The sequence below is a fragment of the Notothenia rossii genome, assembly GCF_949606895.1.
Source record: "Notothenia rossii genome assembly, chromosome: 3".
In the NCBI taxonomy this organism is placed as follows: Eukaryota; Metazoa; Chordata; class Actinopteri; order Perciformes; family Nototheniidae; genus Notothenia; species Notothenia rossii.
Window position 1 is genome coordinate 84936867 of NC_136901.1, and position 12706 is coordinate 84949572.

Consider the following 12706-nt stretch of genomic DNA (forward strand, 5'->3'; position numbering starts at 1 on the left):
ATGTTTAGATGTTTAGTTGCAGATATGTGCATGCTCAATTCTAACATTAACAATTTATAGATGTATCTGAAAAATACTTATTCTAAGCGCCTTTTTTGTATCATTGTTGTGAACTACATGTCTTAAATCATGTGCCTGTCTTGTGTCATTTTGCAGTCTTGACAACTTAGTATTTGTGGAAAACCAAATTAAAGGATGGTTAGCATCAGTTCATAGCACTCTTACAAGCTGCAGGAAGCAAAGACAGCCCCTAATTTAGCCCAATCCATCGCACCCTTTCTGTATCGCCTTCTTATCTTTCTTCAGATGAATGCATGAAACCTGATCGGATGAAGCAGCTCCAGACCAACAAGGTGAAACTCAAATCCTGCTCACAATACCTTTATAAGAGCTGGAACAACACTGGCTCCCCATAGAAGGATTTGCCTTGAGGCCATTTCACTTACACATCAATACAAAATCAATGGTGCATATAGCTGAGAAATTGGAATATATCAGCAGCAGAAAATACTTGAACACAACCGCCATTGTAACCCATGGGATCATAAGTAGCACATTCGCCCGTAGGCTCTGCACTTTACCATATTTCGGCCTGCGGACAGTTCTGAGCTTTAATTTGATCAAAAACACGATGCAAGTGAGCGTGATTCAGAGATGGCATGTTTAATCAAATAAGCATGATGTGCATTTGCCAAAGAAAATAAGTTAATCTGGTCAGTCTGATCAGTAGTAGAGTGGCTTTTTTTTTTGTGGAAAGTAGCAGACATTTCTCCGGAGTGAGGGAGGAAATAGCTGTCATTCCAGCACCGAGCATGACCTTGGGAGGACCAGCACTGACTGCTGAGTAGTACTCTATGATAAAAAACAACCATCCATTCTCTCTCTCTCTCCAACACACACACACACACACACACACACACACACACACACACACACACACACACACACACACACACACACACACACACACACACACACACACACACACACACACACACACACACACACACACACACACACACACACACACACACACACACACACACACTGTATGTAGTAATGCACTCTCCCTATTCCCAAATCATACAAACTCAAATTCCCATTATCTCCCGGTCTCTTTAATTTTACTTATTTTCTCGCTTTGTAGTCACATTAAATCCTCATTAAATTCGTCTTTATATTAAATAATTGCTTAGATTTGTCTCCGTTCGGTTCCTAAACTCTGAAACCTCTTCCCTCTCTCATTATTTTCAATACTCCATTACACTCTCTCTCTCTCCCTTCCCCCCATTGTCCCGGGGGTTGGGGGACTGCTGGGAGCTTTCACAGTGCAAACAGGCCTCTCCACAGCCTACCTACCCAGGGCTTCACTGCGAATGTGTTTGATAAACATTTTGAGGCAATGCAGAAGTAGTGATTTACAGCCAAAGCAACATCAAAAATGGGAAAATATGTTTTTTTGGGTGATAATTGTTCACTGAAAATCTCTAGCCATCTGCAGGGTATTGAATCTCAATATGTCCTAAAGGGCCTGGGACGCCAAATTACACCCCCAACAGGAAATTAGTGCCCCTCGGAAGTATGGTTGTAATCAGACCAAAGAGACGACTGACATTTAGAGATGGAAAAAGCATCTGTCAATGGGACTGCTGGGACTGATCAGTGGAGAGTCCAGCTGTCACTGACCAGCTCACAGGAACAGCTGGAGGTCTGTCTCACAGGAACGGGACCATGTTTTCAGACTGTCACTCAAGAGACATCAGTTCCCCCATTCAAGTTGTTTAAATGTGCAGGTCACCAGGAGGTTTAGATAGAAAGGGAAAACTTCCTGCGAGTCAGTGGTTTTTACCAACATTATAGAACCTCGTCAACTCTGTCACACGTATTACAACGGGGTTTCATTTCCTGACCAAATGTCTGTCGCGTTTAGCTTCACAAACTACATTATGATCAAAACTAATGAGCTGAAACAAAAAACTTTACTTATCAATATGTCAAAATGGTCTGTGAAACAACTTCTACGGTCCCCTAGTTTAAGCGTATCAACTATCTATTATTTATTTGCTGCTTCTCTCTGCTGAAGAAGACATTTGAACTTGTTTAGACATTTTCTGGATCAAAAGATTTAGAAAACATTTAGCCAATCAATCAATGCGGAAAATGTAGCTAAAACAAGAATCACTCAGCAGCAATCTTCGCTGACTGATAATTATGTAAGACTGTTTTCCTGCCAAAATGTTCAGCTTGTTTTTTAATATCATTATAAATTGAATATCGTTTTGGATTGCTGGTTGGACGAGCAAGAGCTTTAACAATTTCACTTCATAATTGTAATGGCTGTTGGGCTTCATTCTGACATTTTGCAGACTAAGTGATTTATAAATGATTTCAGAAATGAAAGACTAGTCATGAATGAAAGTAATGATTAATTGAATCACATAATAAATCTGATTTGAGTATTTTATGTTGAACATGACACAGTGTCACTCTAGCAGCGGCATTTGACGTATACTAAGATCAAAGCTTCCTGAATTCTATGTTTTCTGCCCCGGTGAATGTCGGCACCATGACGTATTCCCATTTCACATCCAGTGTTTTTATTTTTCGCTGTGCAACAGAGAGGAGATTGTTGCTGTCGGCACCTGTGATCAGTCAGCCGCCTGCAACTGTAGCAGCCGACCCTGAGCCACAGCCCGGCTGATTTATAATGTCACTGGCTCTGCTGGCATGCAGCAACATGGCATGGTTGAAAAGCCCCCCGTCCGTCACCCCCTCAGTTTTGATTTCGCCATCCCTTCATCTCTTGTTGATTCACTTTCAGATCGCCATTTCTCATTTCAGTCTCGTTTTTCCCCAGGCTGTCTCTCCTCCATATATCTATCTCCCTTGCCATTTTCTTTTTTCCCTGCCCTGACAATCTCTCGCGCCATGAGAAAAAGCTACTTTTAAAAATCACTGCCATATTTATATGCTTGAAAAACGTCCTTAACGTCTAGGTACAAAGTGTTCACTCTGATGTTTCTGCAGTCTTTCTTTTTGGCTCTCCCTACCCACACTTCAGTTCTCAGGGAGGAAAGAGAGTAGAACGGACACATCAATCACCACCAGTCCTCCCACCTTCACATGCTCTGTCTCACGCACACACACAGACATACACAAACACACACACACATAGTGCCCCACCCACATAAACATAAATACAGGTACATGCTTAGCATACTAACCCAACCAGGTTGACGTGAAAAAATAGGTGATATATGAGGAGGACAAGTGCTTACATATAGAAAGGATCACCATGAATGTCCTCCCTTTTGTCTCTCATCCTCTCTGTCTATCACACACACACAAATACACACATAGTACAAGGTCCTTTTAGGTGCTGAATCATCAAGCCGGTTCAGGTTTGTCAGCTTTTTGTTTCCCATACTAAATACACGAGTGGGCAAACAGACAAGAAGCAAAAATGTGAGAGAGTTAGGGTTAGAGTTAGCATTGGTTATGGCAGTATCATTATAGAGTCTCTGACTCAGAGTCAACGTTTAATTATGCAGATTTTAGATTAAGGTTTACTGTTTGTTCACTTCTATTGATCTCTAAAGTAGTTAGTTAGAAGGTGAATAGACACCAATTATAATTTGAAAGCACAGAATTCAGCTTTATAGTAGCTACAAAGCTATACAGTTAACATGTAATGCATTCCTTTGTTAAATTACAGACACATGCTGCTACTAGCAATTACTGTTACCATCAATTGATCCACAGATTATTTAAGAATCTATATTTTTGTAAAGTTTAAAATAATATTTGTCCTCTCTATAAAAGTCCAAAGCGATATCTTTAAATGATTGGTTTTGATGCTCGAAACCCAAAAACATTCAGTTTTATCGGTTTAAACTTTGTATATTTAATTGAGAAATTTAAACAAAAAAAGATTCAACCTGTATGATTCTGAATCTTAAAAAACTAGCCAGCTAAAAGGAAGTAAATAACATTTCACGCTCTACAGATCCAGAGTGATGGTTGTCACCACTGCTCCGGTATATGATGTAATGACTCCTAAAGGTTAAGGAGCACCGTTATAAACAGCACTTGCACAAGACTAAAGGAAGTACTACATTTAAATGTAGGCATTAACTGGATTACTGTCAAGCCGTCTGCCTGTTATATTGGATTAACTGTTAATATGCAGAAGAAAGGTTCAATTGGATTGGGGTCAGTTTGGATACTCTGGAACAAATGCGCCCCAGTAATGGATTATTAATGCTATGAGGCATTTATTGTATTCAACATTAAGGGTCCCCCAACTGGGGTCCAAAAAACCACAGGTGGTCTTTAAGTCAGTGTTAGTCAGTAACTTTTTATTCCACATACTTGTACCATACTTGTTACAGGGAGTATAAAGTTTATGTCTAGATCAGATTCATTTTTTCTTTAACAATATTAGTTGTTCACCACATGATTATTGTAGCCCAAATAATTCACAAATACATTAATAACACAAAATATACTGAAAATCTTTAAAAACAACAGTTCATTTTGTCTTGTGTTTAAGCTAATTAATTACAATCAAAATATGAGTGTAGGAAGGTGGGGAGAGAGTCTGTGACCATAAGGGTACAAAAGATTACAAAAAAGACAACGAAATACACGAAAATTGGTTATTAATATTGTAACCATGGATATTTCTTGACACTGCTGTCAGCTGTAGATGTATACGCTGTAGGGGTATCCGTATTCGTCCCGAACCGTCACGGTTTCCAAAAGAAATAACGGAAGCTATTGGCATATATATTTCAACGGCAATGCGCCTTTGAAATGCTTTGTTATCATTTATTTTGTAATATTTTCAAGACATTCTTTTTAGTTTTACAGCTTGATGACACCTTTTTGTTTGACATCAGCCGTTGTAGATAATATGGCCATCTGATTGTGTCTGGTACTGTTTGTGGTTTGTTTTTAACTTTTGTAATACAGTTCATGATTCAAAATGTTAGAGTTCCTTATTTGTATACTGAAACTTGCACTACTGTGCAAAAATAAATAACAACAAACCTGGAATTATGCATTTGGGACTTTTTTTTGCTTTTTCTTGTTGTACCGAACCCGTACCGTACCGTGACCCCCAAAACCGAGGTACGTACCGAACCGTGAATTCTGTGAAACGTTACACCCCTAGTACGCTGTACACAGATTTATATTTTGTTCAGCTCTTTGATGAAGAACAGGGGGCTGTTTTAACACGATGCTACTCTCACTGTTTGAAGTGATTTGATAATGAATAAAACATCACAGTAAAAGCATGTTAGTGCAGACAAAGGATATAAATGTGTGGGATGATCAATAGAAAACGGTGCCAGCCTGCTACATGGACTGCAGCTGAGCAGCTTGTCTCTGAACAGACTCACCTGATCTGCTGACCCATAAATTATTAACAACAATGCGTTTGTTTTTAACATCTAAGGAGAATTATAGCCTGCATACTAATTGCTGTTTTGGGATGTAGACCTGCTATTTTTTTCTGTACACGGTGCCACTTATCTGGACTGTCATGCTCCTAAATGACTTTTCCTATGTTATTTAATGAAATGCTTTAGTTGCAGTTAAACGTAACTCACTATACTGGCTTACCATCAGTGCAAATGTCATGCCTTTAAATGCCCTGCCTTTCACAGCTGCTTCCCTAGAGATCCAGCTCTCTTCTGGTGTGCATTAGGTATAATAGACTGATGGATGTCAGTGCACAAAGTCTCTTTGCTGAGCACTTAAAGCTTTATAGATTTGAAAGTGCTGTCTATTATACCTGCTTAAATTACTATTTCCTGCTTTTTATATATTCAGGCTTATGAGTTTGCTTAAAAAGAGATGAAATGCTCTTTTTCAATAGAGATGGAGTAAAAATATAGATTTGATTTATGCAAATAAAAAATGTTTATGTTCAAAAGTATGTGCACATGTAGTAACACGAACTTGAACCTCTATTTAACATTCCCAAAACGTTACTTACATTTTCGTCACGTAGGTGTGTTTCCCTGTTTTCTAACCTTAACATTTATTTTAAGTGACGGGGGGGTTGTAGATTTGTCTATATTGGCAACATGTCGCAACATGAGCAGCTTGCTAGGTTTTGTCCTTTGACTCATTAAAGTGTCTATATAAAACCTCCTGGTGGGAAACTGCCTGCAGCTGTAAAGCACAATCACATTACAAGTTACCTTTTAATCAGTTTGTAAGTACACACATCTTATCGTGCAAACAAGTCTTCAACTGAGAGATATAAGATTATAATTTAGGATTTTGTCCTGCTAATCAGATTTTATAAGCGATAATAGGAGAGTGAATGGCGTGTGTTTGTGTCAGTGATCGAGGCCTTTCTAATCAGATTAGTCGTGATTCAACACTCGTGGATCAGAGGACCCCTGCCTTCTGAAACATGGATCAACACATCCATCAATCACCAGGGAAGACACGCTGGTTTTAAATCATCCCTGAAAGGTCCAATGATCCCCGCTGTGTGATGAAACGGATCCAATGGCCACATTTGTTTCACGATTATTGAATGGCAGTGATTTGCACGTGAGAATCTTAAAAAGGGCAATCCTCCCTGAACCATAATTAATAGTGGTTATTCCTGTGACCTTGGGTTCTTAAAGCGGGTTGATGTGAAAAATACATGGGGAAGGGAAAAGATCAGAGCTGCAACTTTAGTCTTTGATGTCATCACGGCCCGCAGCTTGTTGATGACATCACAGATTACTATCGTTCTGTTCCTTTTGGGGAAACTGCTTCATAAATCCACATTAAGGTGACCACAGCGATTCAGCTTCAGGGTGGATGATCATTTATCCACACACCATCCTCCTCCTTCCCCCCCTCCCCTTTCTTATTCCTCAGCTCTACCTTGATCCCATTTTCTAGAATAGCCTTTTCCAGCCCCTATCATGAGTAGCATCTGTCACCTGTGAGCATGCATGTGTATCTGAAAATGTGTGTCAGTTGAGTTCCCCTTTTTATATATATATTTGTGTGTGTGTGTGTGTGTGTGTGTGTGTGTGTGTGTGTGTGTGTGTGTGTGTGTGTGTGTGTGTGTGTGTGTGTGTGTGTGTGTGTGTGTGTGTGTGTGTGTGTGTGTGTGTGTGTGTGTGTGTGTGTGTGTGTGTGTGTGTGTGTGTGTGTGTGTGTGTGCGCGTGCGTGCGCAACCGCTCTTCGTAAAAAGAAGTACAATGAAAAGGAAATATGTGTCATGTCCTTGCTAGCCCTCGAAAGGAGAGTGATCTATTTATGTCGCCGTGAATAGAGGTGTTCAAGGAGTCTTCAATAGCAGAGATGTGCCTCTTCAGACACACACACACACACACACACACACACACACACACACACACACACACACACACACACACACACACACGGAGCTACAGAAAAGCCTAGCCATTCATAGAGAATCTGAGACCGATAAATGAGAAAATAGACTCAGAGAGAATTAAGAAATGAAGGAGTAGACGGAAAAAGGCAGAGGAAGAGAGAGAGAGAAGGGGGAGGGGAAGACAGAATAATGTACACATTCATTGGAACACACACACAGTTCCCACATTAAAGCAGAGTGGTAGTTGTTTACCTAGAGGCATGCCTTTGTTGAGGAGATGTGAGCTTCCCATGGTGTGTTCCCCAGCCGGCGAGCGTTCAGTCTTCACAAAGCAGACATGAACAGGAATCCAGTCAGCATATGGCGGCTGTGGCCAGCTACCTCGCTTCCCTTAGTCCTTCTCCCAGCCCCTTAGTGACAAGCATACACATGTGCTCCCCCTCTTTTCTCTCTCTCTCTCTCTCTCTCCCCTCCCTTCCGTCCCCTTTTGCTCGCTCTCTCTCTCTATCCGTCTTCCCCCTCCCTGCCCGTCTTTGGCTACTTCCCTCCCCTTCCTTTCTCACTTTCTATTACAGCAAATCTCTCTGTCTTTCCGTCTGTCTGTCACATAAAAAAAGTGCAAACACATACACAGGCATGCTAGCACTGCTGCATTTATGAGAGGGAGAGTGTGGAGGGGAAGGTGGGGGGGGAGAAGAGAGTGTGTGTGTTTGAGAGAGCAGGAATGGGGAGGAGCTAATGCTGGCCAAAATTCATCTTTTGTTTCCTGAAAGACGACTGAGTGGAAAAAAAAGAAAAGAAAGAAGAGTTATGCAGTTACAAGTCTGTGGCAAGAGAGGAAATGCTTCTTCTGGGGGACACCAGGAGAACAGTTATAAAGCTCATTAAAGTTCATTGTTATAAGCAAGATATGACATTTTATTTTTTCCCAAAGCTTGGTTTGGTTATTCTAATTTAACTTTATGAGTTTACTTATGGCATTATACATTATATATAAATGGCAGATCTGATATCTTGGTGTTTTTTCAAGAAAATAAACAACTTTTTACCATTACCATTGACAAACAAACTATTCCCATTAGGACACAACTAAATAATACAGTATCAAGAACATCTGTGGGGGTGTTTGTGCTGCATTCCTGATATAATTCTAATAACAAAAACATGCAAACCGCTGTTACTAATGAAAAAAGTCATTATTATTCATTATTATTTGTTTTATAAACAACAGTTATTATACTTTAAAAGGCATACCAGGTTTCAGGGGATGTTTAAGTATCTGAAAAGGAACACCTTCAGGCAGTCTTCTAGATACTGTTCTGGTATTACATATTTAAATAAACGTTGAAAAATTAGAAATCAAAGTGCTAATAAAGAGCTGATATTGACCTCATGACATTAGTTGTTTTTTTATTTTTGTCTAATTTGACTTATTCCAAAACTGTAAGGCACTAATCTGACCGGAATTATTTTACTTTTTGCCCTAACGCCATTTTGTTAGTCATTACTTTGTAAAATTGTTCTCAGTTCGACACAGATGAATTTCTTATGATTCTTTCCAGTAAAAAATATATTATTAATTACATATATATAATCAATTGTAATTTTACCTTTGATGTACATGTAGAATTACAGACACAGTCTTTTTAATGACATACTTAACTTAACTCCTGCACCATGTAATCACTTTTAATCTCTTAACCTCTATGTGGGCTTTGGCCTGGTTAACACCTATCCACCTCCTCGTGCTCTTTCTGTTCCTGCAGTCCTGATGTTTCATTTGCTCTCAACTGCATTTGGCCATTTGATACACCACAGTGATGTAAGCAGCCTCAGATCCCCCCCCTAATAACTGTCAGGGCCTAACCTAGTTTAACAGCAATGAAGGTTACATCACAGCCTCACTATTGGTAAATGTCAAAGACTGCCACTGGGTGAGTTGTTGAATCCAAAAGGAGGCAGAGGGTCATGGAAACAGTCGTTTGCAACACTGGAGAAAAGCAGACTCATGATCTCTGTCGCGTGATATCACATCAACTGTTCATCTTTAACCATTACTGTCAACTCCTGTATATTTAGCATAATATTAATGTTCATCTCCAAGGCTGTATTTAGACAGTGTAGCACGTAAAAATGCAAGTACATTAGGTTTCAGTAATAAAAAACATTTGAAGAGCTACATACAGAAATGACAAGTTTAAAAAACGTCAGCAGTCAAAACTGTGTTGACTTTCTTCTGTCTTCATCAATGGGGAGCTATTCCTTAGCAGACAGGCTCCCTTTAAAGAGTACATAGCTCTCGGGTTGGGTTTTTTCTATGATAAAATATTTAATGGAAGCTCTAGCTTTTGGGTTTATCCTTATTATTACCTAGTCACAATGTCACCTAGTCAAAGAAGAGACATCTGATGGGAATACTGCTCAAAAGTCAGTGAAGGCACATGTGGTTTGAGGCTCAAAGTAACATTGCATTTGGCCTGTTTTGTGACTGCTGCTTATAGGTTGCTGCAGGCGAATACCATTGCCATTGTGGCTCTAAGTGTGTTCATTGAATGATGTTCACAACAGATAACGAAGTCACAGTGGACATGACTCAATCATTCCACACATCAGGAAGCAAACACTGGAACTAATATAACTGGAGGTTAAACAGAACACAGGGTCCAAAAAAACCAACCCGGATATCATAGGATCTTTTTAGTTTTTCAACAAGTGGTTCTCTTTGGGACCCACAAATAACCATTTGTACTGTATGTCAATAACAAATCGCCCAATGTTACTGTTTGGAAAAACCCTTTATTTCTTGCATGCCTTCTTTACATCTACAGTCTATGCTGACTCCACGATAAACAAACACAATGTATGCCTTATTAAGCCATTGGTATGCTCCCTACTACACTCATGCATTTTTCACTACAACCTTACGCTTTGAAACGCTTTCGCAAAGACGCCATTGTCAGCGGTAAATGTAAGAACGCTATGTAAATTAGTGGACTCAAGCTAGCCACACTATATACTAAAATGGTACGTTAACACAGAGAAGCTTGGATTACATAACACGCATAGGGAGTGGGACTCTTCCTGCTTAGGACTATAAACTACACTACATTTTGACAAAACCGACAGTGGTTTGCTGCTATAATAATTATCTGAATGATGTATAACAGTAGACCCTTTAGAAAGGATTTAGTGAACTTGGACCTTTGTAGGGGGTAACACATCAACTTGTACTCCATATTACAGAACGTTCTATTTGAAGAACTACTTGAGCTTCCTAATGAATGTCATGTTGTTTTACACTCACCAAATTATGCAAATGGCATGTTTAAACTGATTCATCTGGTAATTGAGAACTTTCTCTCTCTACTTGTCATTGTGCCGTACATGGATGCTTTTGCAATAGGGTAATTAAATAATACCAGTTGGTCGTATAACAAGAAATGAGTGAGTTGGTTTAGCTTTACCTCTGATACCAAATTCAAATGGAGTCAACGATGTAAGAAGCTACAGACAACATTTATCCACAACTACCTCTTTCTAGCTAGAGACATGCTCTGTGGGAGATAGAGGAATCCTAAAGCCTATTTAGAGCTTCTAAATAAAGATGGAGAAACGAACGAGGGTTATATGGACTTTGAAAAAAGTCAGAGGATAAATTAGGAGATTTCTCTGCGCTGCATTTTGTTTGTTTAGACTCTTCTTTAATGTGTGTGCAAACTGAGCCGATATTCACACGTTTCTGAGCGAGGGTGGAAACTAACAGTTACACCCTTCCCTCTGCTTATCATTTAAACCTGCTGTTTCTTTCTTCCTCTTCCTCTTTTTTATTTTCTCTCCTCCTCCATTCTCTCTACCTCTCGCTCCTCACCCCCTCTGTCTGCTCTCCCCTCCCTCTTTCCTCCCCATCTCTTTACCTGCCCATCTTGCTTCCCCTCTTCAATCCCTCACAATTTCTCCCTCGATAACGTTCACTCTCCATCACCCACCATTCCTCATTCCCGCATGTCTTTCACTCAGTTTTTCCTTCCCCACCTTGCTCCCCATACATCTTCACGCCCCCGCCACCTCCCACCCTTTCCCTCTCTGTAGTCACTGCAGCGTGTCTAATGGTTCAGCTCCCTCTCAGCAGATACACCAAGCGGAAGCCAGGCCAACAGCAGCCCCGGATAACACCTCCCAACCTCTGGCCTTATCAAGACTGACAGCCAGCTCGACGTAAAGCTATCACACACACATAATAGCAAAGACACAAGCCTCCACATGTTCAGAGATACAAGCTGTACCGAGAAATAAATGCACACTCACACAAGCAAATGCACTGACACCGTGGTACAGGCTCAAACAGAGATATAAGTGATGCAAGAAATGCAGCTGGAACCAAGCGTGCACACACACACACACACACACACACACACACACACACACACACACACACACACACACACACACACACACACACACACACACACACACACAGACACAGACACAGACACAGACACACACACACACACACACACACACACACACACACACACACACACACACACACAGACACACACACAGACACACAGACAGACACACACACACACACACACACACACACACACACACACACACACACACACACACACACACACACACACACTCAACTGCATGACAGGAAATGTGGATGTATGCACACAAAGAGCTACAGATGTACACCTACACATATAGCGCTAAATTAAGCTTCAAGGAAACACACAGTGGACGTTATACTAGTTGTAAATGTGCAGAGGCAGACACACACGCACGCACGCACGCATACACACACACACACACACACACACACACACACACACACACACACACACACACACCAAGTTGGATTTATGGATACTCACAGTGAGCGGTAGAGCAATGTGGATGCCACAACAGAGGAGAGCACAGTTACAAGCCATGTAATCTACTATAGGAGGAGACAGGTGGCATAGGCAGGAAGAATCTAATCCACGTAGAGAAGAGGAGTAGGAAGCAGCAGCAGGAGAGGAACAAAAGGGATGAATGGAGGAACAGATTGTCAGAAAAAGTGAATGAGAGTAGGGAGAAGGAGGAGAGTTGAGGCAGATACGAAAAGAAAGCAGTGAAAGTAGAACCAAATGAAGGATGATGAGAAAAGAGTAAGATTGATGAGGAAAAGAAGACGTATCACTACTTTCACAGAAAGTTTGATGTAAAGACAGGTTCAAATTCAAAAGGTTTATTTTCATATCATATACACAACTACGGTGTAGTTATGTAATGAATGAAAAACTCTGGTCGCAGGTTTCGCAACATTGCAATTACAAGAAATACATTTTTTCTTTTTT

At 40.4% G+C, this 12706-nt stretch overlaps 2 protein-coding genes across 9 annotated transcripts in view; one reads left to right on the plus strand and one right to left on the minus strand.

Annotated features, from left to right (window-relative positions):
• ctbp1 (C-terminal binding protein 1) overlaps positions 1–7936 on the minus strand; it is a 23681-nt gene extending 15745 nt beyond the window's left edge. The window contains exon 1 of one of the 4 annotated variants that reach the window (XM_079670548.1): positions 7614–7936. In XM_079670548.1, coding sequence (XP_079526674.1) covers positions 7614–7653 — 40 coding nt within the window. In that variant the 5' untranslated portion in view covers positions 7654–7936. The remainder of the gene's footprint in view (positions 1–7613) is intronic. The other 3 variants (XM_079670545.1, XM_079670546.1, XM_079670547.1) reach the window with 3 other exon arrangements.
• maea (macrophage erythroblast attacher, E3 ubiquitin ligase) overlaps positions 1–12706 on the plus strand; it is a 92399-nt gene that overhangs the window by 58398 nt on the left and 21295 nt on the right. The window lies entirely within an intron of this gene.